We start from the raw sequence: 26,109 nt of genomic DNA, 5'->3' as shown, positions 1-26,109 counted from the left end.
TCTCCTCCTGCCACACTTGCCTCTCTGGATGTCGGCTTCCCACGGAAGAACTCGTGGTTGAGGGAGCTGTGGGGGGGGTTGAACCGTGCCTGCAGGAAAACGCAGCCGTTGGCGATGGCCTCCAGTGGGGCAGGACCCTCATAGGGGAACCCAAAGCCAATGAAGAGCTGCAAGACAGAAAACCACATGCTGGTGAATGAATGTGGCCAACCCCATAGGGAAGTCTCCCAAATAACCCACCAGCATCCCTTCCTGCTGCTCTGCTCCTGCGCACCAAACCTCCAAGGGGGTTCAATGCCCCATAGCTCAACTGTCCTCAAAACTGCCCCTGCTCCACAGCTCACCTGTGCATGACAGTGGTGAGTTGAGAAGCTGCAAGTTCCCCCATGGTGGTTGCAACCATCCCACTGGCTCTGTATGGAGCAATATTGCTTTGTCAAAGCTGTTTGGGCTGGTGAACCAAGAATATTTCCCCCTGGTACCCACTGAAGGTGACCAGGATGTGCCTGCACCCACACACTCCCTCTCAGAATCCCATTTATTTTTATCACAGCTATATGGTGCAAAAAAACCTCACCCCACTTAGCAATAAATGAATTAATCGGGAAACTTTGTGCTCTGCCTGCAGACAGTCTGCAAGGAGAAACTCATCAGACACATCTTGATCTGAAACGATGTGCTCTGCTCAGTTCCTGGCTAATTATCCCGGCTGAGAGGCTCATGGCTAATTATCCCAGCTGACAGCGCCTACAAGGCTGGGAGCAGTGCAGGTAATGGGGGGACAGGGTCCTGGGATGCCCCAGCTGAATCCTTCCCACCTTTGCCTTCCTCAGCAGCTGCTGGAACTCGTGCTGTGGGAGCAGCCCGTGGTTCTTCACAAACGCTGGGACCTCAGGCGGCCGCTGGGTCTCATAATAAACAGTGCCATGGATCTCCATGTACTTGTTGAGAATGGCCAGGAACTTCTCCTTGCCCTGGGGAGGAAGGCAGAGCTGTGAACTGCACCGAAAGATGGGCCTGACCTCCCCTCCCTGTGGTTATGGGGGAGATTTAACTCTCTAACTGCTGTCCCAGAGCACCCACAATGCTTCAGGCAAACCCACAGCAGGGCAAAATCCACACCCTACCCTCCTCATTCCTTGGAAACACATCCTGGACCACCCTAGGCTGACAGAGAGTCCCAATGACTGCAGGATCCACATCAGCACCTCAAGCCCTCGCCTTTCCTGTGCTTCCAAGGGCCGCTGAATTAAAGGCTTCAGCGGACTCAGAGGGAACTTTGCAAAGACCAGAGCTTGCTAATTGCCTTTTATTCCAAGTAACAAGTCCCCAGGATTTTCTTGCTCAGGTTTAATCCTGTTTCACCACTTGGAAAATGAAGGGGGTCATCAATTTTCTGCTTTTAGAGGCTTTCCTCCTTTTGCTCTCCAAAACAACCTTTCCTTTTAGCAATTTCTCTACTGCAGAATTTTTTTGCTTGAAAAAACCACAAAAGGAGCAACTTTTGGATGCTGCATTTTTAGCTTGTTCCAGTGCTGCAACAGGCCCAGAAAGAGCAGAGACCAGGAGGGAATAAGGAGTTGTAAATGGGGAATTTGAGTAAACTGGGTATGTTGCCTTAAAGCCTCCCTGAACACTGCAATTCTGCCCTCACCATGTATCCCTGGACCTCTCTAAGGCTAAACCCAAGCCTTTCTCACCTTATTAAAACTTCAGCTCCTATTGCAAGCCAGAGGCGAGAAGTTCAGACAGGTAAGAAATGAGAAATATAGGAAAGGCAGGCTTGATGAAATATTTCAAAATGTCAAAAACATCCTGCTCTGAAAGACAGTGTTTGTTCCAAGGCTGGTAAATAAGCACCTGGCTCCAGAAGACAGAGGTGTTCTTTGCCTTCCTAGGTTTCAAAATCACTCAAAGTAAGGAACAATCTCTCTATCCCCTTATTTTATTCCATGGGGTGACACAATACATGAAGCAAAGCCCAGGCAGTCTGGCCTCAGGGGACAGCAGGGAGAAGCCTCAGCCCCTTCACCCAGAAATAAATGACCCCAAGTACGCAGTTTTGTGGAAACTGTTGTTGTTTGTGAATTCTGAGTAAAAGGAGCAAATGCTTGTAGCACCCAGGGTGGAAGGAAATGTCTGTTCTGAGGCTTTAACTCTCTTTAGTGCCTTCCTGAATTAACCTAATTAAGCTGAAATGAACCTTCTGGATAGGAAAGGGCAGGGGAATGGCAGAAAAATAAGACAAGATATTGAAGTTCCTCTAAAATGAGATTTAGTGGGTTTCAGTGGGTCTTTTAGGGAGACAGTAAAGAGGAGATGGCAGGGCTGGATCCTGGCCCACTGCAGGCATCCCTGCTAATTAGTGGCTGCTAATCAGGAAAGATGGGGAAGGGGGAGAGATACAGACCCCACTGCATCAACCCACATCAATCCTGGCAGCTCCAGAGGACCGAGCCCACGTCAAGGCAAAGTCAACTCCAGCAAAACCTTTTCTCTCCCGAGAAAACACGCAGAGGTAAATAAAGCCCAGCAGCAGCTGGTGAGGTACAGTACCTGCAACTGGAGCAGCCCCAGGCGGTGCACAGAGGGGAAAAACAGAAATAAATCAAGAGACAGTGAGAATTAGCTCCTTTTTAAAGCCCTGGAAGGAAAAGAAGCTTGCTAGCTTTGGATAAGACAGGGGAGCACATGTGGCCCCTGTAGGAGATGCAGGGGGAATGTTCTGGGGGGATGTAGGAGTGCTGTCCCCATACAGTCACCCACCCCTCTCCCCCCGGTGTTACAGGAACAGGTAAATGGAGGGAGCACAATTCCTTTTCACAGGGTACTTGAAAGCAGAGACAAACCATCCCCATCATAATGCAGCGATCATTGCAAATAATTAATGGAAATCATTGTAATTAATTACATAAAATCATTGACATGAAATCCTCAACCTCCACAGCCTGCTGGGAGGAAGCATCATCCGAGCAAAGAACAGGGAATGGTGTCTTACCAGCCTCTTCCTCTTTGCTCAGAGACACTGGATGTGTCTCATCACTCCTGCAGGACTGGGACAAGGATGGTCCTCTACAACACACCCAGATCTGCACCTCAAAAGCTCAGGATAAGATCCAGAGGCTACTGCTGCTGCCTCCCAGCCGTGCCTACGACTGCCCCTGCCTGGCTGGGTTATCCCCACCATCTCCAGGACACCCACCTTCCAGATGCTGGCCTCCTTCCCGTACACCACTGCCATGCTGCTCACTTTGTTGGACTTGATGAACTGCTTCTCTGTCTGGTTGAGCTCCTCTGACACAAATCCCATGAAGGAGTTGTCGGGGGTGTGAGCTGTGGGCACCAAGGGGAGAAAACATGTGGCTGGACAGATATTTTTTGGGACCTTCCCAGGGTTGAGGATGCAGCCACATCACAGCACAGAGGCTGGGACGAGCCCGGCTCCAGAGCCTTGGTGGAGCTTGGAGGAAAAATGGCACAAATCCCCATCCAAGCAGCTTATGAAATTCAGGCTGCAGAAGCCACTCAAGTGGCTCTTTACAAAGTGAGGCATTTTTAAGGCTGCCAAAGGGGCTTTATCCAGCCAGGAAAAAGCAACACTTGACTCATGCAGCAGCCAACGGGTCACTGGGCTCCCTTCAGACAAGCACGTCTCCTGTCCCTGCCACAGGCAAATCCAGGTCACTGGGCTGCCTCTCACCTTTAGCATCCCAGCTGAAATCAAACCAGGCTTTGCAATCAAAACCAGCCCACGCTTCCCTTCTCTGGAGCTGGAAGCTGCTGGCTGTGCCCTGACTGTGCTGGAGCCAGACCCATCACTCTCTCAGGATCCTTTCTGTAGCCCAAGAGACGGCCAAGGAGACTTGAGAGCTCCTTGCAGACAGGAGGAAGCAGAAGCAGAGCCAGAGAGGACGACCCTGCCCATGCATCACCTCCTGGAGGAGGCACCTCCAAGACCCCAAACCCACCCTGCCGTGCCTCTGTCCCCCACTCACGGAACATGGTCATGAACTGGGTGGGCTGGAGGTTCCAGTAGCCCCAGTTGGTGCGGTAGCCGCGCAGCGTGGCGTACTCCTCGTGGTTGTACGCTGGCTCCGTCCCAAAGGTGTCGATGACCCGGACGCGGCACCTGCGAGAGCAGACAGCACCCCAGGGTCTCAGTTTGAGACAGTCACACTTCCACAGTCATCTGGTGTCCCCAGGCAGGTTGTCCCTTGTCTGCACCCCAAGCAGAGGGTGCAGGAGCATCCCAAGGAGCCTTTCCCAACCCAGTACTCTGCAATTTCCCCTTGCAGGACTCTCAACTCCCTGACAGTTGTGAGAATGATGAATCTCCTGAAGACTTATTAATGCTTTTCCCAATATCCTGGGAATGCTGAGACAGGCATTACCAGCACAAGACTGAGGAGAGAAGGGGAACAACAAGCAAGGGAAGAGCAAAACAAGCTGAATGCGAGAGCAAATGCATTTATAATAAAAGCAATAACGCAGCTTGTCATTTTTCTCTCTAATAAAATTGTGTAGGATAGTGGAAGAGATGGGAAAAAACATAATAAATAGTAGGGCTATCAGCACTAAATTAAATCACATATTTTCCTGGCTGGTGATGTACCAGGGGATGATGACATTTGTCTTGATGCTGAAAGAGCCAGGGACAGGCCTCCTTAAAAATCCACAAAGCTCACACTTCCCTTCATGGTGTGCCCACCCCTGGCTGCAGGCACAGAACTAGAAGCACACACACCCCAGACATATGCAGGGTTTGGTCTTTTCCCAATTCAGTCTCTTTTAATGAGGTTCTATATGAAACACTTGAGGCTCCAAAGTGAGCAGAATGCCTCATGCCATGGCAGCAGGGGACACAGCAAGGCACCAGCCAGGCAAAAATCAAAGGTAAAATCAAAGGGTCTGGCTCCCTGGATGAGGGGGCTATCCCTCGAGGTCATTAGCACTAGTCTTTGCTTACTAATTAATGAAATGGAGAATAAGAGCAGGCAGAGGCTTTGCTTACCTGTATTTCTTAAAGGAGAGCCCCATGTGCTGCTTCATCTGTTGGAGACCGTGGTAGTCGGTGTAAATCAGGTCGAAAGGCAAAGGGCTGGTCAAGGGGCAGTTTCCCCGTCCTGGAGGCACCCCTAAGTGACTGGGCAGAAGCAGGAGGGATCAGCCCCCAGCACCATGAAAACCCTGCAACACAAACACTCATTTCCCTGCCAGGTGTTGAAGAGGAGCCATCAACCAGCTCCCTCTTTGATGGAGGGGCAGGCAGATGGTTCTCCTCTCCCCAGTTTTTATTTCCTAGGCCAAAGATCTGGGGAGTCCTGGTCCCTCCCCATCTGCTCCAGCCGAGTTCCTGCTCCTCCCACATGGACTGTGAGACTTTCGCACTGCAATCCCAGCCAGGGCTCACCAGCATCCCAGTCACCACACACATTCCCTCTCTTGTTGAAGACACCAGATTTCATTTACTTTCATTGCAATCACATCAGTGGCAGACTTGTAAAGACACATCTTTCCTCTCCTCTCTGCCTGCAAGGCTCCCAGCTTAGCCTAAAATTCCCTGTTTCTGGCTCTATATCCCTTCCAGCCCACACCATGAACTGTTTCTCTTACTCCACTTCTTACCCACCACATCCTGGAGCACCCTCAGCTTCCCCTTGATTCTGGAGGCACTGCCTGTCCTTGGATGTTTTGCACATTTCATTCATATATATTTCTCACTTTTGATTCCATTTATGAAATAATTTAATAAAGCAGGGGCAGCTGAACCCTGGGTCCCACTCAGGAGTTTCCATCCAGTTCCTGACAACTATCATAGTGAGCCCCTCTTCCCTCCTCCAGAGGATAGAATGTGTTATGAAAATCCAGATAAACTCAATCAACTGCAATCTGTTTATCAAGGCCATCAGTTACCTCACTGGCAGGGTGAGATGTGATTAATCCAGCAAGATACAAGGCTGGTAAACTTGTGGTGTGTCTCCTTCCATTTTCAATTACCTCTGTGAAGCGATGAATCCCTCTCTCCAAAGCTGTTCCACTAAGTGTATCACTGATGTCAGGCTGACAGCCCATCTGCTTGTCTGGACCATGTTTCTTCCTTCTCAGAAAAAAACCTGTGACACCTTCCAGCTTCAGCAGGTTTCTCAAAAATCCTTGTTACATGTACTTGTGATTTCCAAGTGCCAGTTTGTTCAGAAATACAAATGATTCACTCCTCAGTTTTATCGCTCTAGTAACTCTTTTTCCTCCTGAAGACAACAATTCCTCACCTTCATACCCCACAAACATCCAAAAAGCAACAGCAACATCCTCATGGAAAACCAAACTGCTGAGTTGATCTGGTCCAGCCGGGCTGTCTCACTCCCACCATGCAGTTGTCCCATTTCGTTCTCAGTCCTCCCAACAGGGCTGAGGAATTCCTGTTTTATTTCACAAGTTTGAGCTCAGACACTGTGAAATCTCACCCTTAGCTCCTGCCTGCCAAGACGTCTGTCTTTGTTTTCTTCTGGGCTCTTCACTTATTCCTAGCACCTATTTGGAGATGGGAATTTATCACAGCCACACCTGTAAGTATTTTTTAGGAATAAAAGTTCTGGCCAGGTCTTAAAACTCCTAGGCTTTGAATCTTTCCCTCTATGTGAGTTCTCTTACTGTTTCCCCCAATTTCTCTGCAACTTCCCTTCTGAACCTGAGAATCTTCTTTCCAGCCCTATCTGGGTTTTATTTGTTGCTCAACTGAAGCTCAAATGAACTCACAGCCCAAGGGTCCATCCTCTGAGGAGCACTTCCATAAAGTCCTCAAACCCTTGCCTAGCTCTTCAGCATTTAATCTATCAATCCATAGCTACTTCCAGGGAAATCAATGGCTCTACCACCTGGGGAAGAGCCAATGAATACAGTTATCACAAGTATTTGCTCTCCAGTTTCTCACAGTTTTCACTAATATCAGAAGGGGTCATACAGAGCCAGAAGTGTGTTGGCCATAAGAGGTAAAATGAAGGCTCTTGGTCTGCTCCTGTCCATAATCTCCCTCTTCTTCTGAACCTGATCTACTGGAAGATGTGCTTCTTCATTGCAGAGGGTTGGGCCAGAAGACCTTTAAAAGGTCCCTTCCAGCTCAGACTACTCTATGATTCTACATGGCTTACAAGCCCTTGAGCGATGAGCACCAAGATCCTTCTTCCAGCCCCATCCCAACCTCAGAACGGTGAAGGGTCATCCCAGACTTCTGACCATGACTCCACAAAGCATGCAAATGTGGAGTAACAAACCTAGGAAAAACGTAGAATTTCCATTTAAGGCGGAGAGCTGCTTTTGCAGCTGCTTCATTGCCCTTGTCACAAGGAATATCAGCATCAGCTCAGGGCAGCCCAGCCGGGGCGGCCGCAGGGGGAACAGGTCGCACTTTTGTCACTTTTATGCACAATTTTACCCGACAGGACTGATTGGGAAGATGGCAGGAATAGAAAGGCTCTCACCTCCCACAGCCACCTCACTATGATAAACAGGGCAACGAGGAGACATCCTCCTGGGGAGGCTGAAGGGGAATTTTTAAACCAGCAAAAAAACATCCAAGATTTTATAGAGATGCAATTCTAAACATCACATTTGCTCACATACATGCTGCTTTTTCCTCAGTCATCAGCCAAACAGTGATTTACACCAACACAGCACTGTGGTGAAGCAATTCAGTTTATAAACCTTGTGTTTAACTGAAAATCCCCAAACCCTTACATTTGCCTTGCAGCACATCCCATCCTCCAGCTGGTACATGTCACACAAGCCAATGCATCACAAAATAATCTGTAATTTAAGAAAGCCCTAACCAAGCTCGATGAGGGGCTGTGGGAGACAGCAATTAGCGTAACTCATAAGCCTCCAAAAAACTTTCCACCAATTAGGTGGAGCAGGTCTGGCTCCCCCAGCTCCTTTCATCACTCCAATCTGCCACACATCCCCTCTCCAGGTGCTCAGGACTTGCCACATCCATTTATACTCCCAGGGCCATGGCTGCGTGGCAGGAATAGCTCTAAAAGCAGAACCAGTGCCTTTGGGTAGAGCATCTCTCCATTTACCCCCCCCTTATCCTCCCAAAGACTTTATAACCACATTTTAATATTCCAGTCATGCAAGTCCAGGCTGCACCTCTGAGATGGCAGGGGGGGACTTTTTTTTTTCCCCATTCCTCCTTATTTAAACATTCTTTATTCAAGCTTTCATCATTTGCCAGTTAAGTCAACTAATTTTCTACTAAACCCAATTTCACTCATGGTTGGAGTGCAATTTCCCTGATTTTTCCTCGTGCCATGTACTATTAATGGCGCTTGAAATTACGCAAATAAAATTGATGAGCGCAAATGCCGCTTTCTCAGCCGGCGCAGCCCAGAGACCTGGTTTGGAAATCACTTGAACCCAGCTCCTGAAGAAACCACCAGCCAAGGATGGTGACCAGCTCATGCCCAGGCTCAGCACCTCCAGAGCCCCAGGTGGTGATGCAGTGGCTTGTCCCATCCTGACATGCCGGATTAGTGCATCGCTCCTCTTCGGGAGGGCGCAGCCGAAGCAGCTTCAATCCGATGGATGCAAGAGCTGAGCTCGCCTCTTCGCCAGCTGCCTCCACCAGCTGTGCCTACTCCAGAATAAATCTACAGCAGCTTCTTGTCCTGCTATTTTCCTCTTATAGGTACTTTAATCAAACCAGGGGACTGCTCCCTCCCCGAGCGTGGTGCAGGCGCTCTGAAATCAGATGGCTGTGGGGTTATCTTTACATCCCATTGACCTATTTTCAAATTAACCCAACGTTTCTTTCCACTTTATTACTCCTGGTGCTGCAAAGTCCAGCACTAAATGGATCTCCTGGGCATCTCCTGGCAGCCTGGGCCAATATCCTGTATTATATTTAATTGCATCTTCTCTGCCCACATCTGCTGCCATCAGCAAGGCAGGCTGAGGGAATGGAGGAGGGCTCTCGTCCTTGCTGCTCCTTCACCTTCTCCATGTCTGCCAGAGCCCAGAAAGCACAGGGCAGTTATCCAGGGTGAAAGGTGCCAGAGCTGAGCCCAAGCAGCTCGCAGGGGTCTGTGACAACCCCATCATGACCAACTTAAAGTGCAAACTGAAGCCCAGAAGCTGAACATCGAACTGCCTGCCCTCTGCTCGCAGCTCTTCCATGTGCAAGAACAGACACTTGCTAGAAGCGAGGATTTCCAAGCAATTTCAGTATGACTTTTAAGCCACCTGCAACCATTTCACTTTCACAAGGTGCACTTGGACTGTTTCTCAGGCCCATTATTGATCTTGTATGACACAACCCTACCCCTCCAGGGGCAAAGTTCAGCAATCCATTTTTTTATTTCCAAGGCCTGGAGATGCATAGGAGGGTGCTATGTCCCAGCATGAATGTCAAAAGCCTGGACAGAAAAAGAACAACCTGGTAGCCTCAGCAGCTTCCACAATCACTTGCTTTCAAGTACCAGGAGCACCAAGTGCTACACTAAAGAAGGTTCCTCGCCACTGGTGCTGAGCTGATGAATCCCACAGCCATGCCATGCAACTCCATCAGGATCACACAAAACTGGTCACCTTCTGGATGTTTCCATAAGCAATTCCTGACTGTCCCACACAACAGCAGGACTGTGTTTGCCAGCTGGCGAGGGGAGGTGAAGCAGTGAGCCTGGGCATGGAGCAGGTTTTCATGGGAACAGATGCAAGACAGAAAGATGACTTTTATCTGCCAGGAAATAATTAGAAATGTATTTGTCTGGACATTGTGTTTCCATCTGAATGGCTCTTTTCGCAGCATGAACACACTTCAGTGAGCATGGAAAGGACAGGAAAATAGCAGTTCTAACTGTGTGCCAGGCAGTGAGAGGAGAGTGGTGGCAACAGGAGCTGAGCCTTGTCCCACCATGGTGCCAGCCCTGCCATGGCACCAGTTGCAATGCAGCCCATCCACACCATCCCAGAACAGAGAGGATGGCTCATCACCCAAACCACACACTGGCCACAGCTACTGCTGGCCAGGGGAAGGGCTGCCAGCACAGGATACAAGCACGTGCTTTAAATCAAGTGCCTTGCCAGGGAAGGTATTAGGAGTCTGGAACTTGAAACAGGAGCAATTAAGCTCCAGGAACACTTTGTAAAGCCCTGACCCCATGAGGCATCAAATCCCATTTTCTTCGACTTTCTGCCCTGCCTTATGAGCAGTTAATTTCAAGGGGATCATTGTGAAAAGCACCTTTCAGCATCATTGAGATCAATACTCCTGTGGCTCCAGCAGCTCACAGCACCACAGCCCTACCTCCCCAAGCCACTCCTTTAGCCCTACAAAAGCAGCTGGAGATGCCAAGATGTCCACTCCCACGACCTAAGGATGGAGGTAGCAGCTGGAGGTCCCAGTGCCTGTAGTGCCCCTCCTCCTGGGAGAAAAGGCTGAGCGTATCCTTGATGCCTGACCCCTTGGCATGGGTGCTCCAGAGGAAAAGCCTGGGCTTTTTAAAGCTTTTGTGCAGGCACAGCCCTTGCTCCAAAGTTCTTCTTGTAATTTTCCAGCATCTACTCATGAGCTGCCTCATTATCAACCCAACTCAGGGCTTTCAGGCACTTCCCACTCCTTCCCTACCAAGCAGCACACCCGAACACCAGCCTCGATTCTCACCTCCCTAAAAGCACTTTTGGTCTACCAACACAGCACAAGGGGTCTTCAGCAAGAGTAAAGTGTTGGCACTCAGAATTGGGATGTTTCTTCCCTCTCAGCTTCAAGACAGGGCTCAAAAGGCTTCTGGCTGCCAACCCAGCACAAATCTCAGATGGAAAACAGCTCCTGTTTCCCTGTTCCACCTCAATGGTTTGCTTTCCTCCCAGGGAGCTGCACATAGAACCACAGAATGGTCTGGATTGGAAGGCACCAGATAACCTTGTGTTTCCCCACTTGCCTCTCAAGATACATCAGAAACACCTTAAAAATTCACTGAGAAATGCAAAAAAGGACAAATATCTAAACTCAGTTCAACAACAAGAGAAATAATCATCCCCTGGTAGGACATAGCAGCAGAATTCACAGATCTTTCAGTTCTATAGTGAGCAAAAGTCAAGCCAGATACAGCACTGCGATGTCACAGGGACATTTGGACAGTGCCAAGCTGTGGAGCAAGATTCCCAGAGCTCCTTGGCTTCACTCCAGACTAGCACTGGTCCCTGAAACCAGAGGAATAACCATTTAACACTCCTCATCCTTATCACTGAGCATCTGCTACTTTCCCCATTGGAGCCCCTTGGCAGGGAGAGGTGCCCAGCACACCTGGTCACACTCCCAGCCTGTTTTCACCCCCAGCCCTCAAACACCAGGTTTTTTTGACTAGGGCCTTACTTCTTTCTCCTCCTCATTTGCTTGATCCCCAGCATTCCAGACCCAACCCTGACCCCCACCTCCAGTCACTGCTGCATTGCAATCAATACAGATGCTAATAACGAACAGCTCTCAGACAACCACTGCCTGAAGTGTATGCAGGCAAACCTTCCAAGGGATCTCTTGCCAATGATCAATACTCACAGAAAAATCAGCTCAGAAATTTGAACAGACAAAAAAACAAACCAGGAGAGAAGTTAATCCGTGTTGAATGATTTATGAGTGCCAGTGAAGGCTGTGCTGGGCAGGAGCAGCTACAGCTCCCAGCCATGAAAGGAACAGGGGCTGCCAAAGAAAAACACAAAAAAAGTGGATTCAACATTTCACACTGCTGAAGGAAAATATCCCTGGAGCATAATACCTCTGAACCCATCCCAACACTGGTGCCTGCCCTGCTACAAAGCTCAGCAAGATACACCCAGGATGGGAGAGGACAAATTCAGCCCTACAGGAGGGGGAAGCTCCATCCCACTTGAGCATCAACCAGCCCCTGCCCAAAGCTGTGGCTACAAGTGAAGTCCCCTCCAGGCTTTAACAAAGAGCCCAAGATTAACTGTTAGCATGACTCAGGCTGAATTACACATGTTCTGCTAAGCCTCCCACTCAATACTGGTCAGGCAAAAGCTTTCCCCACCAGCCCTGAAGCAGGGATGTTGCTGGAAGATCTGCAAGACTGAGCAGGATTGCTGGCAGTACTCAGTCCTCCCCTTGGGCAGAACCTGTGCCCCCTTTCTAACATCCACACTAACCCATCTCTTGATAGGCTGCGGGAGGGTCCCAGTCAGAGCTGGGCTCAGTCTTCAAAGGGACAGAGAGGATCTGGCTACAGTTTCAGATCCTGCCTCTGCTCACCCCAGCCCCAACAATATGAAAGTGGGCACTTAACATGGGTGTCCAGCATTTAAAATGTGATCAAAGCCAGGCACAGGACTCATTCCTGTGTAGGTGGGGACAGTTTCTATCACTGGGACCCAGAGAAGGGCAAGATGTGCAGCGCCAGCCTGGCTTGCTCACTTCCCATCTCAGCTACAAAGAGGAAGAGACAGAGCAGCCATTCCCAGGCATCCCAAGGGACACATCCAAGTCCACGTCAGAAGAGGAGGTCTCATTCCTGCAAACTGATGTTTGAAGCTCCCATGTTTCTGAGAAAGGCAGAATACTACAGGCAGCAATGCAGCTCTCTCCAGAGTCACTCACAGAGGGAAACGTATGCTGCAAAACCTCCATAAGACTCACCAGCTCCTTCCCCTCCTTCAACAACCACCATGAGGTTCTTTGTTAAAAAACACTAAGAAGAACCACACAACAACAACACAACCCTCCCAGTCATTAACTTCTTTCATCCTTGGGTACACAGGTATTATTTGGCACGTCACTTTATCTCAGCACACCTCGCGGATCACTGTGATGCACACACGCCTCTTTGAGGAGCTGCTGCCTCTTGCATTAGGACCAGGATTAATTTTTTGAGTTAATTAGTCGGGAGCTAATTCCATTCATTAATTCTGAATGCCACAGGGGTTGGGTTGGGCTTTTTTTTGGCTCTTTTTCTCCAGGATTGTTGGCTTTTTTCAATCCCTTTTCAACATGGCTCATTATGCGGCCAGTGCTGGCTTAGCATGTCCCAGAGCCTGCCCAGTCCCCGAGGCAGCTCCAGGCACTTCTTGATTTATAACCCACCTAATCTGTATGTTCTCTGGCACTTGCCCTCCACTCAGGATGTCTCATAGGAGGCAACAAAACCTTGTGAAGTGACAGGAAGCAGCAGTGTCAGCCCAGTAATAATAAAACTGCATCAGCAGAGAGGAACATGACACATAGCTAATCCCTTTTACTTTTTCCAACTAATATTGATCCCTCTTGGAGACTCTCACCCTGTGTTGTCCCATATCCTATGGCAGAAAAAGCCCATCCCTCAGCTGGAAGTGCCTCCAGCAGCAGCAAATTCCCCTGCAGGTCCCCAAGCCACCCCAAGGACAGAAGGGAGGAAGGGAAGGGAACACTTGCACCAGTACAGTACCATCACCACCCAAGATGCAGGTCAGGCAAAAGCCACCTGCAGCCTTTTCTGAGCTCATGCTTTCACACAAGACCTCAATACAACCCACACACATGCAGGGGGCAGACTCTCTTGGGGGACCCAGCACCCACCTCTGCAGCTCCTTCAGGGAGACCGTGACCCTCAGGCTGTGTCCCAGGAGGAAGAGGGCAGCCAGGATGTCTGCCCACTGCACCATCTCACCCAGCGGGCCCCCCTTCAGCACACGAGGGCTGAAAACATCCCCCGATTCCTCCGTCAGGAAGCCGATATGGATCAATATCTGAAGAGACAAGGAGAGGGGTCAGTACTGGGGAAAGGGACAATTTGGGTTTTACAGCTCAAAATGACTTATGGTCTCTGAGTTCCTCCAGGTCCTTTGCACACAGTAATAATGTAGGGAAATTAGTCAGGTAGGAAAGCAAGTGATCTATGTCCAGTTAGCAAAGACCAAATGGTCAGAGTTTGCCAGCTCGCCCGGACTGCTGCTCTGTGTCCTGGGACCATCACGTTCCTGATGTACATCACAGTCTGAACCACAGACTGGAGACAGATCCCAGTGCACAGGGACCAAAGGGAAGGGCACCACAAACAGACCAGCAGGAGGTCCAGCAACCTCAGCATGTCCCCAGAGGAGACGTGCCAGACTCCTGCCCACTGCTGATGGCTGGCTGCCAGCAGGACACCATCTCCCACCCACCAGGACTCAACTCCAAAATCCACCCCATTGTTCAGCAACACCAGTCCTGCCACATCCCGAATGCATGTGGAGTCATGTCCATGGAAAATAGACCAACTCTGCACACCCACGTGCTTCCATAAATGAATTTTCCTCCCAGCTTGTTCACATCCCAGCTGTCTCCACTCCCGGTGTTCCCAAGGGCTCGGCTTTCCCGTCTCCACACCACAAACCCCTGCTGTGCAATTTGCTCGTACGTGTTTCTGGTCCCTTTGCCGCCCCTTGAGCTTCTGCTCGAGGCGCCGAGCCGCCCGCAGCCACTGCTGGCCCAAGTGTCGGATCCTCTTCTTCATGAAGCTGAGCGACTCCTTGCCCGTGCCAATCAGCTCCAGGAGGTGAGCCAGGTCACTCCGGAAAGCTGCCTAGGAAAGGAACATGCTCTGCATTGTGAGTGTAGGAAAAGCAGCTGTGAGAGGAGCCCCTGGGATGCCCCAGGGGCTGGGGGAGGTTTGTCCATCGCAGCTGAGGTGCTGCAGGTTCTTCCTGCATTGACAGCATTCCCCAGAGCCACCACAGCTCCTCCACTTCATGCACCAAATCCCAAAGGCCCCAGTGCACCCAGAGTATCTCACAACATCCCAGATTCCTGAAGAGAGGAAAGACACAGACATGCTGGAGTGGGTGCAGAGGAGGACACAAAAAATATCAGAGGGATGAAACATCTCTGCTATGAGGCCAGGCTGAGAGAGTTGGGGTTGTCCTGCCTGGAGAAGAGAAGGGTCAGGAAGACCTTCTTGTACCTTTTCAATACTTAAAGGGGGCTTATAAGAAAGATGAGGACAGACTTTTTAGCAGGGTCTGCTCTAACAGGACAAAGGGAATGGCTTTAAGCTAAAAGAGTCTATTTGGACCATGCATATAAGGAAGAAATTTTTTACAATGGGGGTGGTAAAACACTGGCATAAGTTTCCCAGAGAGGTGGTAGATGTTCCACTCCTGGAAACATTCAAGGCCAAGTTGGATGGGGCTTGGAGCAACCTGCCCTAGTGGAAGGTGTCCCTCCCCATGATAGGAGGCTGGACAAGCTGACCTTTAAAGGTCCCTTCTAATCCAAACTATCCTGAGATTCCATGAAAACCCATGAGAGGCATCATGGCCCTGCTGACACTGCTGATCTAGGAACATTTATCTCCAGCTGATGTTTCCCCCCAACAACCCCCAGACTGGCAGAACACAGGCTGTTCCCACCTTACCTGCACCCGTGGCAGTGGCGGGGGCGAAGGTGCAGCCGCCGTCTGGTTGCGCCAGGGCAGGGGAGGGCAGAACCACTCGACCTCACTGAGGTAGATGAGGAACGAGCACTCGGTGCCGTCCACGCCAAAGAACGCATAGCAGGGGTCAGAGGTCCACCTGGCCCTCATCCACTGCAAGGGGACAAAGAAACACATAGGGCTCATGCTCTGCCCAGGAGAGGATGTGGCAGCCCTGCCAGGTGTCCCTGCTATGGAAAACCTCTGTTCTCCATCCCTGTTATCTGGGAGATGGAAATGAAGGGCAGAGGGGGTATAAAGGGCTGCAAACCCGGCAGTGTAGATGTTCACCCCACCAGTGTCTTCAGGGCACACGGGGCAGAGGAACAGCCAGAAAGGTTTGCTGGGAGTTGCCTGAGTCTCTAGCACTGATTCCAGCACCAAAACGTGCCTTACTTGGGGGCATAGCCATTAATCCCCAGGAAATGATACACCACAAGGATTTCTCTTCACTAGTTTTGCTGGGGAGCAAGATGAGCTGCTGATTTCATCCCCCTGGGCACTGTGGGGCAAGGAGACAGAACTGCTGTTGGTCCCCAAGGATGATTTCACATGGAAGAGAAGAACCAGAGACTGGAGCAGCAATTTATCATTCCCCACAATGGCTCTTGCCAGCCTCTTTCTAATTCAACTACAAAAACAAATCTACTCAGAGACAAGTCACTGCGACCAACATGTAAAGCACAGCAATCACCAGGAGAGGAGATGGGATTACAGCCTTCCACAATTACGTTACATTCTGAAGTTACTCAAATCATGGAAGGAGAGGATGTCTAGCACCAGGGGAAGAGAAAAGTACAGCCCCCTTCCCATAATTTTCATATCCCCTTCAACATCTTTTCAGGGAGATTCAGCCCTGCAGAAGCCTGAGCTTGAAGCAGGAGGTTGGGAAGGGGAGGGGAAAGGGAGATGCTTTTAATTAGTTCATGTAAATACACCCTCTGACAAAGCCATCATGGTATGGGCCAAATGCCAGGCTGCACTCAGGTGTAAAGAGCAGGCTGGGTCAGGCAGGACATCCTACTTGAGATGGAGGTCCTGCCCACCTGAACAAGATGCTGCCCTGTGAGGTGCTGAGGTTATTCCCCAGACACCAGTGAAGGCTCCAGACATTTAGAGATGATGGGACGGTGCTTTCTCCTCACTGTGCTTCTGGTCTTAAACAGAAACTGCAGGCAGGGAGGGCTGCAGGCAGTGGTGGTCTTACAGAGCTGACTGTGCTGCCACCTGAACACCTCTGGGTACTACTGCCTCAGTGCTTTGTATGACTCAAACCAAAGGAACAAGGCTTATTACTGGGGGAAAACAGTTACATTTCTACAGTAAAGCCTCCCAGAGGAGGCTGGACACCTTCCCTGTGTCTTCTCCCTTACAGCCCTGCTTTGCTTTCCTCATCTTTAGCTCTGCTCCTCCTACTGTACCATTCCCACACTAAACAGTTTTATTCTGGAAAGCATCCCCCTTCCCACTGCCCTTCCCAGTTTAACCCCAGGGGCAGTTGCTTTCTGCCCTTCCTGGGAGCTTCCAGGCCAGGTCAAGACCTTCTCCCAGACAGAGAACCCCGACTCACCTCCACCTTTCCAGCACAGTCAGGGTACTTGGGGTCCCTGGGCACCTCGCACTGGTCCCTCCTGCCTTCCATCACTGCAGAGAGACAAACCGGGCATGGGGAAAGCTGGAATGTGGCAGTGGAGCAGCTAGAAATGCTGTGAGGGGAGGGGATGGGATGGGTCTGGCAGCCCCCAGGCATGTTCATCAGCACCACAGCTGCCAGCCCCATGCCACCGAGTGGCGCAGGACACCAAGATATCAAGCATCTTCCCCCAAATCAGGGAAGAAACGAGGAAATCCACTTTGCTTCCATGCTGAGAGTGTGTCCCTCTTTCATAAATCTCAGGAGGTCCATTTACAGCACCTCCCTGATGCCCTCAGCCTGGTCCAGACCCCAGATCCCACCTAGCCATATTTCTGTAAGCAGGACCTAAGGATGCTTTTAACAGCCTTTATGCTGTAAACTTGCAATAAAAATTGTCCTGCTGAGCTGTTGAAAGCTGACTCAGCTCCCAGGGTCAGCTTCAGAAAAAGGCATAAAGTGGCTAAAAATGTAATAGAATCTTTCCTTCCTCTACGGTTGGGTTAATAGAAGCCACCACCCCTCCTATAAATCCTCCTTTGCTCATAACTGAAAAAGCTTGAGGTGGAAGAGGCAACAGAAAGATCTTCTACCTAAACCCCTGGAGCCAAGAAGTCATGTGCAGAAACACCTGGAAAGCCCAGCTGCCCTCCCAACAGTGCCAGAGTGGGATGGGAATGTCTCTCCTGGTGCCGAATCCCATCAGTCCCTAGGAATTTGGATCCAAACCACTACATTTTTCCAGCCAGGTGTTTGTGCTGGCACTGTTCCTCACCTTTAATTTTGCATTTAATTTCCTGGCATTTCTACCTGACAGCCATTCAGATTTGTCACCACTCCTCCCCCCTGCAGGGATGAGTTTCCCAAGGAAGGCAAACTCAGATCTGCATCCATTCCTGGCATTTTTACCAAATCTTTCATGGCAGGCTTGGCCATATCTTCCTATTGCAACAGCAAAACAGAGGTTTGGAGCATGGGCACCCCCAGGGACACTCACCTTTGCCATTTAGGAGGCTGTTCCGGAGGATCTGGTCGACTTTTATTGCGATGTCTGAGACGTTCTGAGCTATAGCTTGGATCCTCTCCATCAACCCGGCTGCTGGCTGGAACCTGGGAATGAAACCAAACTGACCCTGGAAATCTGATGTCTCCAAAGGTGCTTAGAGCAAAATTCAAGCCCTTGGAAGGTGCCAGCAGGATGGCTCCAGGATGCAACACCACAACACCTGGTCCAGCATATACTGGGCAAAGAAATCACTGCCATCCAAGAGGTTTGATTTAAAACACACGTAAATCAGTATTTATATATAAATTTTGCCATTTTTCACAGCGTGCTGATAAACACGGATGTGCCCATGCATTTTATGTGGGAAAATATTAAATAGACTGCAAAAAAAAGTGTTTTTCATGTTTCAGATGTGCTATGTTTGAAAATCCTCCACTGCAATTGGCGTTGTGGTGCACGTAGGAAACCATGATGGGAAAACAAAAACTGGAGAAAAAGAATAAAAATACTGAGAAAAGAAGGGAAAACCAAGAAGGGCTGAGGAAGCTCATAGGCCTGGAGAAGACTGATGCAAAACACACAGGACATGTGGATGGCCTAAGCCAGCCCATCCACCAGAGCTGGGTGTCAGTTTTTTCTCCCAGGTAACAGAGATAGTACAAGAGGAAGTAGCTTCAAGTTGCACCAAGGCAGGTTCAGATTGGGTATCAGGAAAAATTTCTTCAGTGGAAGTGTGGTCAGGCATTGGAACAGGCTGCTGATGGAAATGGTGGAATCACTGTCCATAGAAGTGCCCCAAAAACATGCAGATGTGTTTAGGGACATAGTTTAATGGTGGGTTTGGCAGTGCTGGGTTAATGGTTGGACTCAATGGTGTTAGAGGTCTTTTCCAACCTTAATGATTCTGTAGTGGATTTGCAGGAGCCCATCAAGGAGCAACAGCGAGGGCTGTGCAGGGACAGGGTACCAGGGCAGCACAGGAGGAGCCAGGGCTGGGCTGGGGATCACAGCCCCAGCAAAGCCAACAAGCACCTTCCCACCAAGGCTTCAGATCAGGCTCCACCAGTTTGAATAGCTGTGTGTGCCTCTATGGAATTAAACCTGGCAGTCAATACCGTCTTGGCTAAATAGCCCCATTAAACTCATCTACATAACACACTGTGTAGAGACAATGACAGAGCACTGTGACGAGGCCAGGTGTCAATTAAAACCTGGTGTAATATGTAAAAGGGCAAAGAGAACTCTATCCATCAGCAGCAGTGTCCTGCCAGGCTTGACAAGGAGTGAGCTCTTCCCCTCCAGCTCCTCTCCTGCCACTTCCACCACAAACAGCCACCACATCTCAACAAGCATGGATATCACAGTAAATAATTTCCCCTTCTGCAGCATTTGGGTCGTAAGTTTTGTCTCCTGCTGCTGCCGAGATCATTATAATACAAGGAAATGTCATATGCAGTGAGCAAAACCAAAAGGGCTACCTTGAATACTCATGGCACGAAAAATATGTGCTGATGTCAGGTCCTTCGTGGTGGAGTTTTATGTTTGTTCTCCAGCAGATCAGTGAACCCGAAGGCTGGGATTTAAAGTACCTCTGTCCTCAAGGCTAAAAAAATCCTGGTTTTATGAACCGACACTGCTTCGGTTGTTGATTTAAAGTCCATTTGCCAGCAGCAGGCAGCCCACATTTTTCCTTCTGGCGTGGTTTACGACCATCAATATTCAGGCTGCATAACTCCACAGGGAGCCACCAATCTTGGGCTTTTAAGAAATAATAATTAAATGCAGAGGACACCATTGCCCCCAAGTCACTTCTAACCTTTGCAGAGAATAAACCCCAGGTATCCCACTGGTATCTTGCTGTAACCACTGCAGCAGGGAGGTTGCTCATGAGGCCCTGGGAAAATATGGGCACAAAAATAACCTGAGATAAGCTCTGCTTTCCAGCATGGCTTCACGGAGACAAAATTATCCTGCTCTGAGGGCTGTGTGGTTCAGCCAGGCCTGAAAGTTCACAAACTCCCATTTCTGCAACCCTTTTTTCCACCAGCAAACAGCTGCCAGGTGATGCAGAGGCACTCAGTAAATGGCTGGGATGGGCAATTTAAGAGCAAACATTGCATGGATGCAGCAAATTTAGAGCCAGTGAGCCCAAACTCCTGCTTCCAATAGGAGAGGGGTGTTGGCTTGGTGAAGATGCTTCCCAGGTTTCTCCAACACTCATGGCAATGAGGGAGAATGACCACAGCCAAGGCAACTTTGCTCCCACACTTCAGACCACCCAGATTAGCCCAAAATTCAGGTTCTATCTCTTCCCAAAATTCCCAGTTCTAACCTGTGTCCAAACCTGCTCCCAAAGACCCAACTAATCAGGTGAATCTCAAAAGTTGATAGCAACCTTAGTCCCCACCTCCTCACTGATGACCTCAGACCTCAGCTCAGCCAGGGCTGAGCACTGGGCACCCATGAACATGCTCAAATTAGGATTGTTATCCTAAACAAATGGCTTCCTTCCAGGCCCAGTCTCACAGCCAGCACAAATCCTGCCAGAGCTCCGGCCACAGTGCTGTTTTCCACCGGGTGTGAATCTTGCCCAGGATCCAGGACAGCTTGCCCAGCTCTTGTAAAGCTAAAGCTGATGCCCAAAGACAAAGGTTTCACCTCAGAGCCCTTAGGTTTAAAATTGTATGTCTGAGCATCAGTCAGCACTTCTGCTTCTCCCAAAAAGACAGCTCTGCGGGGCTTTCCCTGACACACAGAGGGTTACTGCAAAGTGACACAAAGAAAGTCCACCATGGCTCTCAGCACATAATTAAAGAAGATGGAAAAAAGGTTGAAAGTGTCCCTTCAAAAGGAGGGGAGCCAAGCTCAATTCTCCCCGCACTTGTATGCTCATCACCCTTGCTTGCTAAACTCACTATCTCCAAACTGCTGTGACTTTGAGCAGGGGATTTCATGCCTGGGGTGAAGAGCTCCCACGTCAGGAGCACTGACAGGCCTCGGTGTTTGGATCTGCCGGGTAACAAGGCTATCACTTGAGCAGCAAATTTCGTGTAATGCATTAAGGAGGTGACAAGCAGGTTAAGCATAAGTTACATCACCTATCAGTACAGCGATTTGTCACCCGGGCAGAGGACAAGGAAATAAGACATTTAAAGCAAAATCTCAAACGCAAAAAGGTTTTCTCTGCCTTGTAGGAATTTGATGCCTTATTCTTAGCAACCAGAGACACTGGGAAGGACAAGGTAAGAGGTTTATTCTGCTCAGTGATAGCTAAGCAGAAGGCAAATATCCCACCAGGTGGTTCCATCCAAGCACGGCCACTGCCATCCCAGCAGAAAGGACTCCTCCCTTCCAGTACCACCTCTGCCCAGGGAGCAGATTTTTGCTTTTTCCTTTCTTGCTTTTTAAATTTTTCCATAGCAACAGTTTAAATGCCACCAAAACATGCTGGCACTGTGTCAGCTATTGAAACTACACTAAATTACTACAGCTTTTCTAGAACAATTTTTTCCCTGGGACCTTAAAACCATTTACTACAGCAAATACAGTACTTTTACTCCTAACCATCAATATTGATTTCATCTTTATTATTTTCAGATTTATATTTCCCTGTGTTGATTAAGATTCAGATCACACTGTGCCTTATAATGCTCTGTATACAGTATTCATCTCATTTCAAAAACTGCTATTAAGATGTATCTTTCCCCACTGGCAGATCATTTGCCATATAATATCACCGGAGGCTGAGTTTTCCTTCACTTTTTTATGCATTAATTTGGTTCCCTTCACTTTGCCTCTTGTCCCCAACCCCGCAGAACCAGCTCAGATTCATCCTGTTTATCCCTTTACAAGCCACTGTGTTTTTATGGCCTTTTATAAAAGTGGCATTATAAAAAGATGAATCTCTTTCTATTTGTGTGTTGTCTTCATAATACAAGCCCTAAACATATCTGCTTGCTCATCCAATATTTCTTGTTATTCACCAGTGAAACCATGGCTTTGGGAAGACCAATATAGATGGAGAAAAGCAGATGTTCTGAAGATAATACCTCAACAAATTCAATATTCACACAGAGCAGTTTACCAAAGGATTTCAACTTGCTCATTACACCGTCTGCGCTGCCATTTGCCTCTCTAAGGATGTTAAAATTTTTTGCCCAAAGACCCAAAGCAGAGCAGAAAGCAGCAGGGGAGGGTGCCCAGGGCTGGTGCTGAGCTCATGCTGTTTCCCCACCTCTGGGGACCAGTAATCACCCCCTGACATCCAGACCCACAACAGCCTCACTCTCCCAGGACAGGGAGCTGAAATCCCACAGGCAGCACTGATGGCCATGGGAAAAGGGACTTCTCCATCCTTCTGGTACCTGCTGCAGCCCTTGGGCTGGGATATCTCCCAGGGAAATGAACCCCAAAGGCATCTCCAGCAGGTAATTCTGAGGGCTCAGGTTTCTCTCCCCATCTATCCATCCATCCATCCATCCATCCATCCATCCATCCATCCATCCATCCATCCATCCCCACCCCCTCACAGCAGAACAAGCTCAGGGTCACCCAACAGGTGGCTGAAAAGCTGAGGTGCCCCAGGGATGAGAGGAAAAGCCCTCATCCAAGTCCTGGATAATTAAAAAAAATTATTTACATCTCCAACATGAAGGAGAAATTAAAAGCTTTGGTCATCTGAAGAAAGGCAATCCAAGTAAATCTTGTCAATGCTGGAGGTAAATTTTTTGGGGAGGTCTATGCCCTTGTGCGTATCTCTGCGTCCTCTCTCAGATGGTTTCATCCAAAAGTCCAGGGGCCAGGGCTGCACATGTGGGACAGGGCAAGACACAGACACAGGGGGTTATTGAATGGATGACGCTCTTCCTAAAATTTGGGTCACAGTTCCCTGACCCCAAGGACGGGTGTAGTGGGAAAGGCAGCAGTGGCTGTGGCAGGTGACCCACTCAACAGGCTCTGCTGTGCAGTTTGTGTCTATTGGACTTGCAATCCTGGTTTTACTCCTCATCTCTCTCTGGTGCTGGAGCTTTACCCTAAGCTTGGTTTGAGCTGGTGGTCCATGTGGGGAGGGCAGCACACCAGGGGCCATGATGGGGAGTGCAGGGAGGGCTCCAAGCTCTGCTCTACTTGGGAAAGGCTCAGCTCCACAAGGAGCAGAGCAACAGTCCAAAGCTCTGCTATCAGCCTGCTACAAATTTATAGTAACATCAGGGGAAGTGCTGTGGCTGAGGCACAGGACTCCCTGCTTTGCTACCCCCTGGAGTGGGCTCTGCCAGGTTGCTCAGATCCTCAGTGCCTTTTCTGACATCAAACAAGGACAGGGATGCAGCACTTGGCTTTGCAACTTCCCCAGGAGCCACATGCCTGTATCACTGAGAAGTGGGTTTATTCTTCACAGGCAGCTCCAGCCAGTCAACTGGATGAAAAATTAAAATTAAATAAAAATATTTGTAAAGAATCAGAACAGAGTTTGCTTCCAGTGTAATTTCTGGAATGTCTGTAGACTACAATGTTTTCCAGCTCAGGAATGACATAAACAGTTCAATCTTCCCTCCACAACCACCTAAACGAGGACCTGAGTTTGCTCTGGCCATGTTTGTGCTTGCAGGGAAAATATCCCAGAGAGCATGATTTGGGATGAGAGCATTCCTTGGAAACTCATTGGAAGCAAAGACCAGATGATGCATAGGCAAAGTCCTGCCTGAACTGCTCCAACACCAAGTTCCATAATAAATCACTTAATAAATACCAGAGCGTTTAACTCACTGAAGTACTTCCATTTATTTTCATTTCAGTTGATCATGGGTGAATTTTCTCACACAAATACTTTTACAGACGACCAGAATTGAGCTAACCCAAAGCCCACAGCTGCACAACCCATGGGAAGACACAGACATTTTAGTAAGTTGACAGTAAATTCCATGAAAAAAACTATGAAAACGAACTTTCCAAACAAACCCTGTAGCTCACCAACACAGGGAGAATTTGCCAGCAAAGTATAATCAACATTATTAATTAAAATATTTTAGGAATGTGACAAAGTGGTCACAGATCCCTCCCAAGCAAAACACGAAACTGAAGCCACACACCCAAACCTTTGTTTTCCTCCTGATTCCAAAGGCAGAACCAAACTGAGCCACACACCTGAACAGCAGTGGTTTTATTTATGGAACCTATGGATCATGAACAAGAGGGGTATGGGACCATCACCTTGTTGGGGCATAATTCGGATACAGGCTTGGGTAGCCTGATGCAGGCTGTGAGAGACCACCTTCAGTGAGCTGGGAAGGCATTGGCAGTCTTGACTAAAGAGGGACCTGCCCAAAAGTTAGACCAAACCCATCAGCTTTAATTGTGATCCCTAGGGCAGGGGATCCCCTGGGTAAGATCCAGCCCTCAGCCTCACACTTCCTTTGCCAGCTATTTCATGGTCATGCTCTGCTTCATTTTAGCAGCGTTATTTCGGCAGCTTTTGCTCCCTCTGCCAGCACAGCAGCCTCCTCAGGCACCCCTCCTCCATCATGTCTGTGTCCTCCAGCTGGGAAACCCCCAAGCTCATCCCTCTGAAGGGGTTTGTTTGCTCCCAGCTGCTTCACAATCAGGGACATCTGATGGAGGGTTAGCAGGATCTGATTTTCCTTGTAGTGTAAAGCAGACACAGCCTGGAAAAAACACACTGGGGCCACACTCCTTCCCACCCCACATCCCCAGTCCCTCAGCACTGTCCCAATGGGACTAGGGCCAAGAGCTATCCCAGTACAAGCCACCCCAGACAACACAACCAGCCATGGCACAAAAACACCAGTGACTGCACTTTGCCTCCAGGTATTAATGCATCAAGAAGACTCATTTGCAATCCCTGTGATAAAACAGTCCCTGATGTGTCAATGCTTTGGCCTGGAAAGGCAGAAAACACACAGAGAGCAAAGCCTGAGGCAGGTTCAGCAAATCAAGCTGGAGGTGCTGGGGAGGTACAAGTCTGGGAGCAGGAAGGGAAGGTGTGAGTGACCTGGGCATACCTGGACACCTGTACCCCCACTGTGCTGGTGGCGCCCATCACCCTCTGGCTGTGGGGCACTCTCATGAGGCCACAGCCCCCCTGTAAGGTTGGGAGTGTGTGGATGGACCCAGTTTCCCCTGCTAGCAGCACACAGCCACCTCTCCATCCTGCCTTAGAGAGCAAAGCCATTTATCTCAGCTGCCCAGCCACGAATTTCCCCACATATGTCCGTTCCTGACCCTGATGGGGACCCCAGACCCTCAGTGACCCCCTGTGCTGTGCCCAACCCCTCCAAGATGACACTGAAATCATCCAGGACTAGGCTGGAGGTGTCCTCAGGAGCTGGCAAGGAACAATTCACAGCCTCTGCCAGGATGGAATGGGTTGTGGAACCTGTGAGGAAGGTGAGTGCCAGGGAGGGCTCCTGCCCTTTAATGCACCTCTGATGTTGCTCAGCAGAACAAATACCCAGCAAAGCTGGACTTTTATCACAGCACAGGTCTTACTTTCCTCATGGGCTGCTCCACCCTGTAGCACCACCTCTCCTTGCTAATGCCCTCCCCAAGCCCCACAGATGGGGAGAAGATGCACAGAGGGGTCCAAGACCACTCCAGGCTCACCTGGGTGGTCAGGGACCATGGCATCTGGCAGTGATTTCACTCCAGCCAGCTTACCAATGGCAACAATTCAGGAATTAATAGAGCCAGGCTGGCAGGATGCAGGAACATCATCCATTTAGTGTCATATTGCGAGACTTTTAATTACTGGGGGAATATGGAGTCATGTAATGATTACAAGAACAAATACTTAAAGTGTGTGGAAATTAACTGAGCCTTGGCAGTAATTAAGCTTGAAGATTAATCAGTCGTTAGCAAATAACACCCTTTGCAGGCTAACCACCATGTGGGGAAGAGGGATGACCAGGGATGGCAACACTGCAGACCTCAGCCTTCCCCTCTGCCATGTCCCTATGGGATGAGGTGGGCAAGGGCAGCCCAACTCCTGGAAAAGGGCTTCTCTGAGACCCAACATTGTC

General features: G+C 49.4%; 1 protein-coding gene across 2 annotated transcripts in view; it reads right to left on the bottom strand.

Moving 5' to 3' along the window:
* The window catches only part of MGAT5B (alpha-1,6-mannosylglycoprotein 6-beta-N-acetylglucosaminyltransferase B), a 64,354-nt gene that overhangs the window by 10,621 nt on the left and 27,624 nt on the right, over positions 1–26,109 (bottom strand). For both annotated transcript variants that reach the window (XM_071573502.1, XM_071573503.1), the window contains exons 4-13: positions 18,065–18,177; positions 17,005–17,078; positions 15,378–15,548; positions 14,382–14,546; positions 13,559–13,728; positions 5,012–5,143; positions 3,996–4,129; positions 3,203–3,333; positions 819–974; positions 21–167 (exon numbers count right to left, since the gene is read on the bottom strand). In XM_071573502.1, coding sequence (XP_071429603.1) covers positions 21–167; positions 819–974; positions 3,203–3,333; positions 3,996–4,129; positions 5,012–5,143; positions 13,559–13,728; positions 14,382–14,546; positions 15,378–15,548; positions 17,005–17,078; positions 18,065–18,177 — 1,393 coding nt within the window. The remainder of the gene's footprint in view (positions 1–20; positions 168–818; positions 975–3,202; positions 3,334–3,995; positions 4,130–5,011; positions 5,144–13,558; positions 13,729–14,381; positions 14,547–15,377; positions 15,549–17,004; positions 17,079–18,064; positions 18,178–26,109) is intronic.

The sequence above is a fragment of the Pithys albifrons genome, chromosome 19 (genome assembly GCF_047495875.1).
Source record: "Pithys albifrons albifrons isolate INPA30051 chromosome 19, PitAlb_v1, whole genome shotgun sequence".
Taxonomy (NCBI): domain Eukaryota; kingdom Metazoa; phylum Chordata; class Aves; order Passeriformes; family Thamnophilidae; genus Pithys; species Pithys albifrons.
Note: the sequence above shows the minus strand (reverse complement) of the source record. Positions and strands in the feature narration are given on the sequence as shown.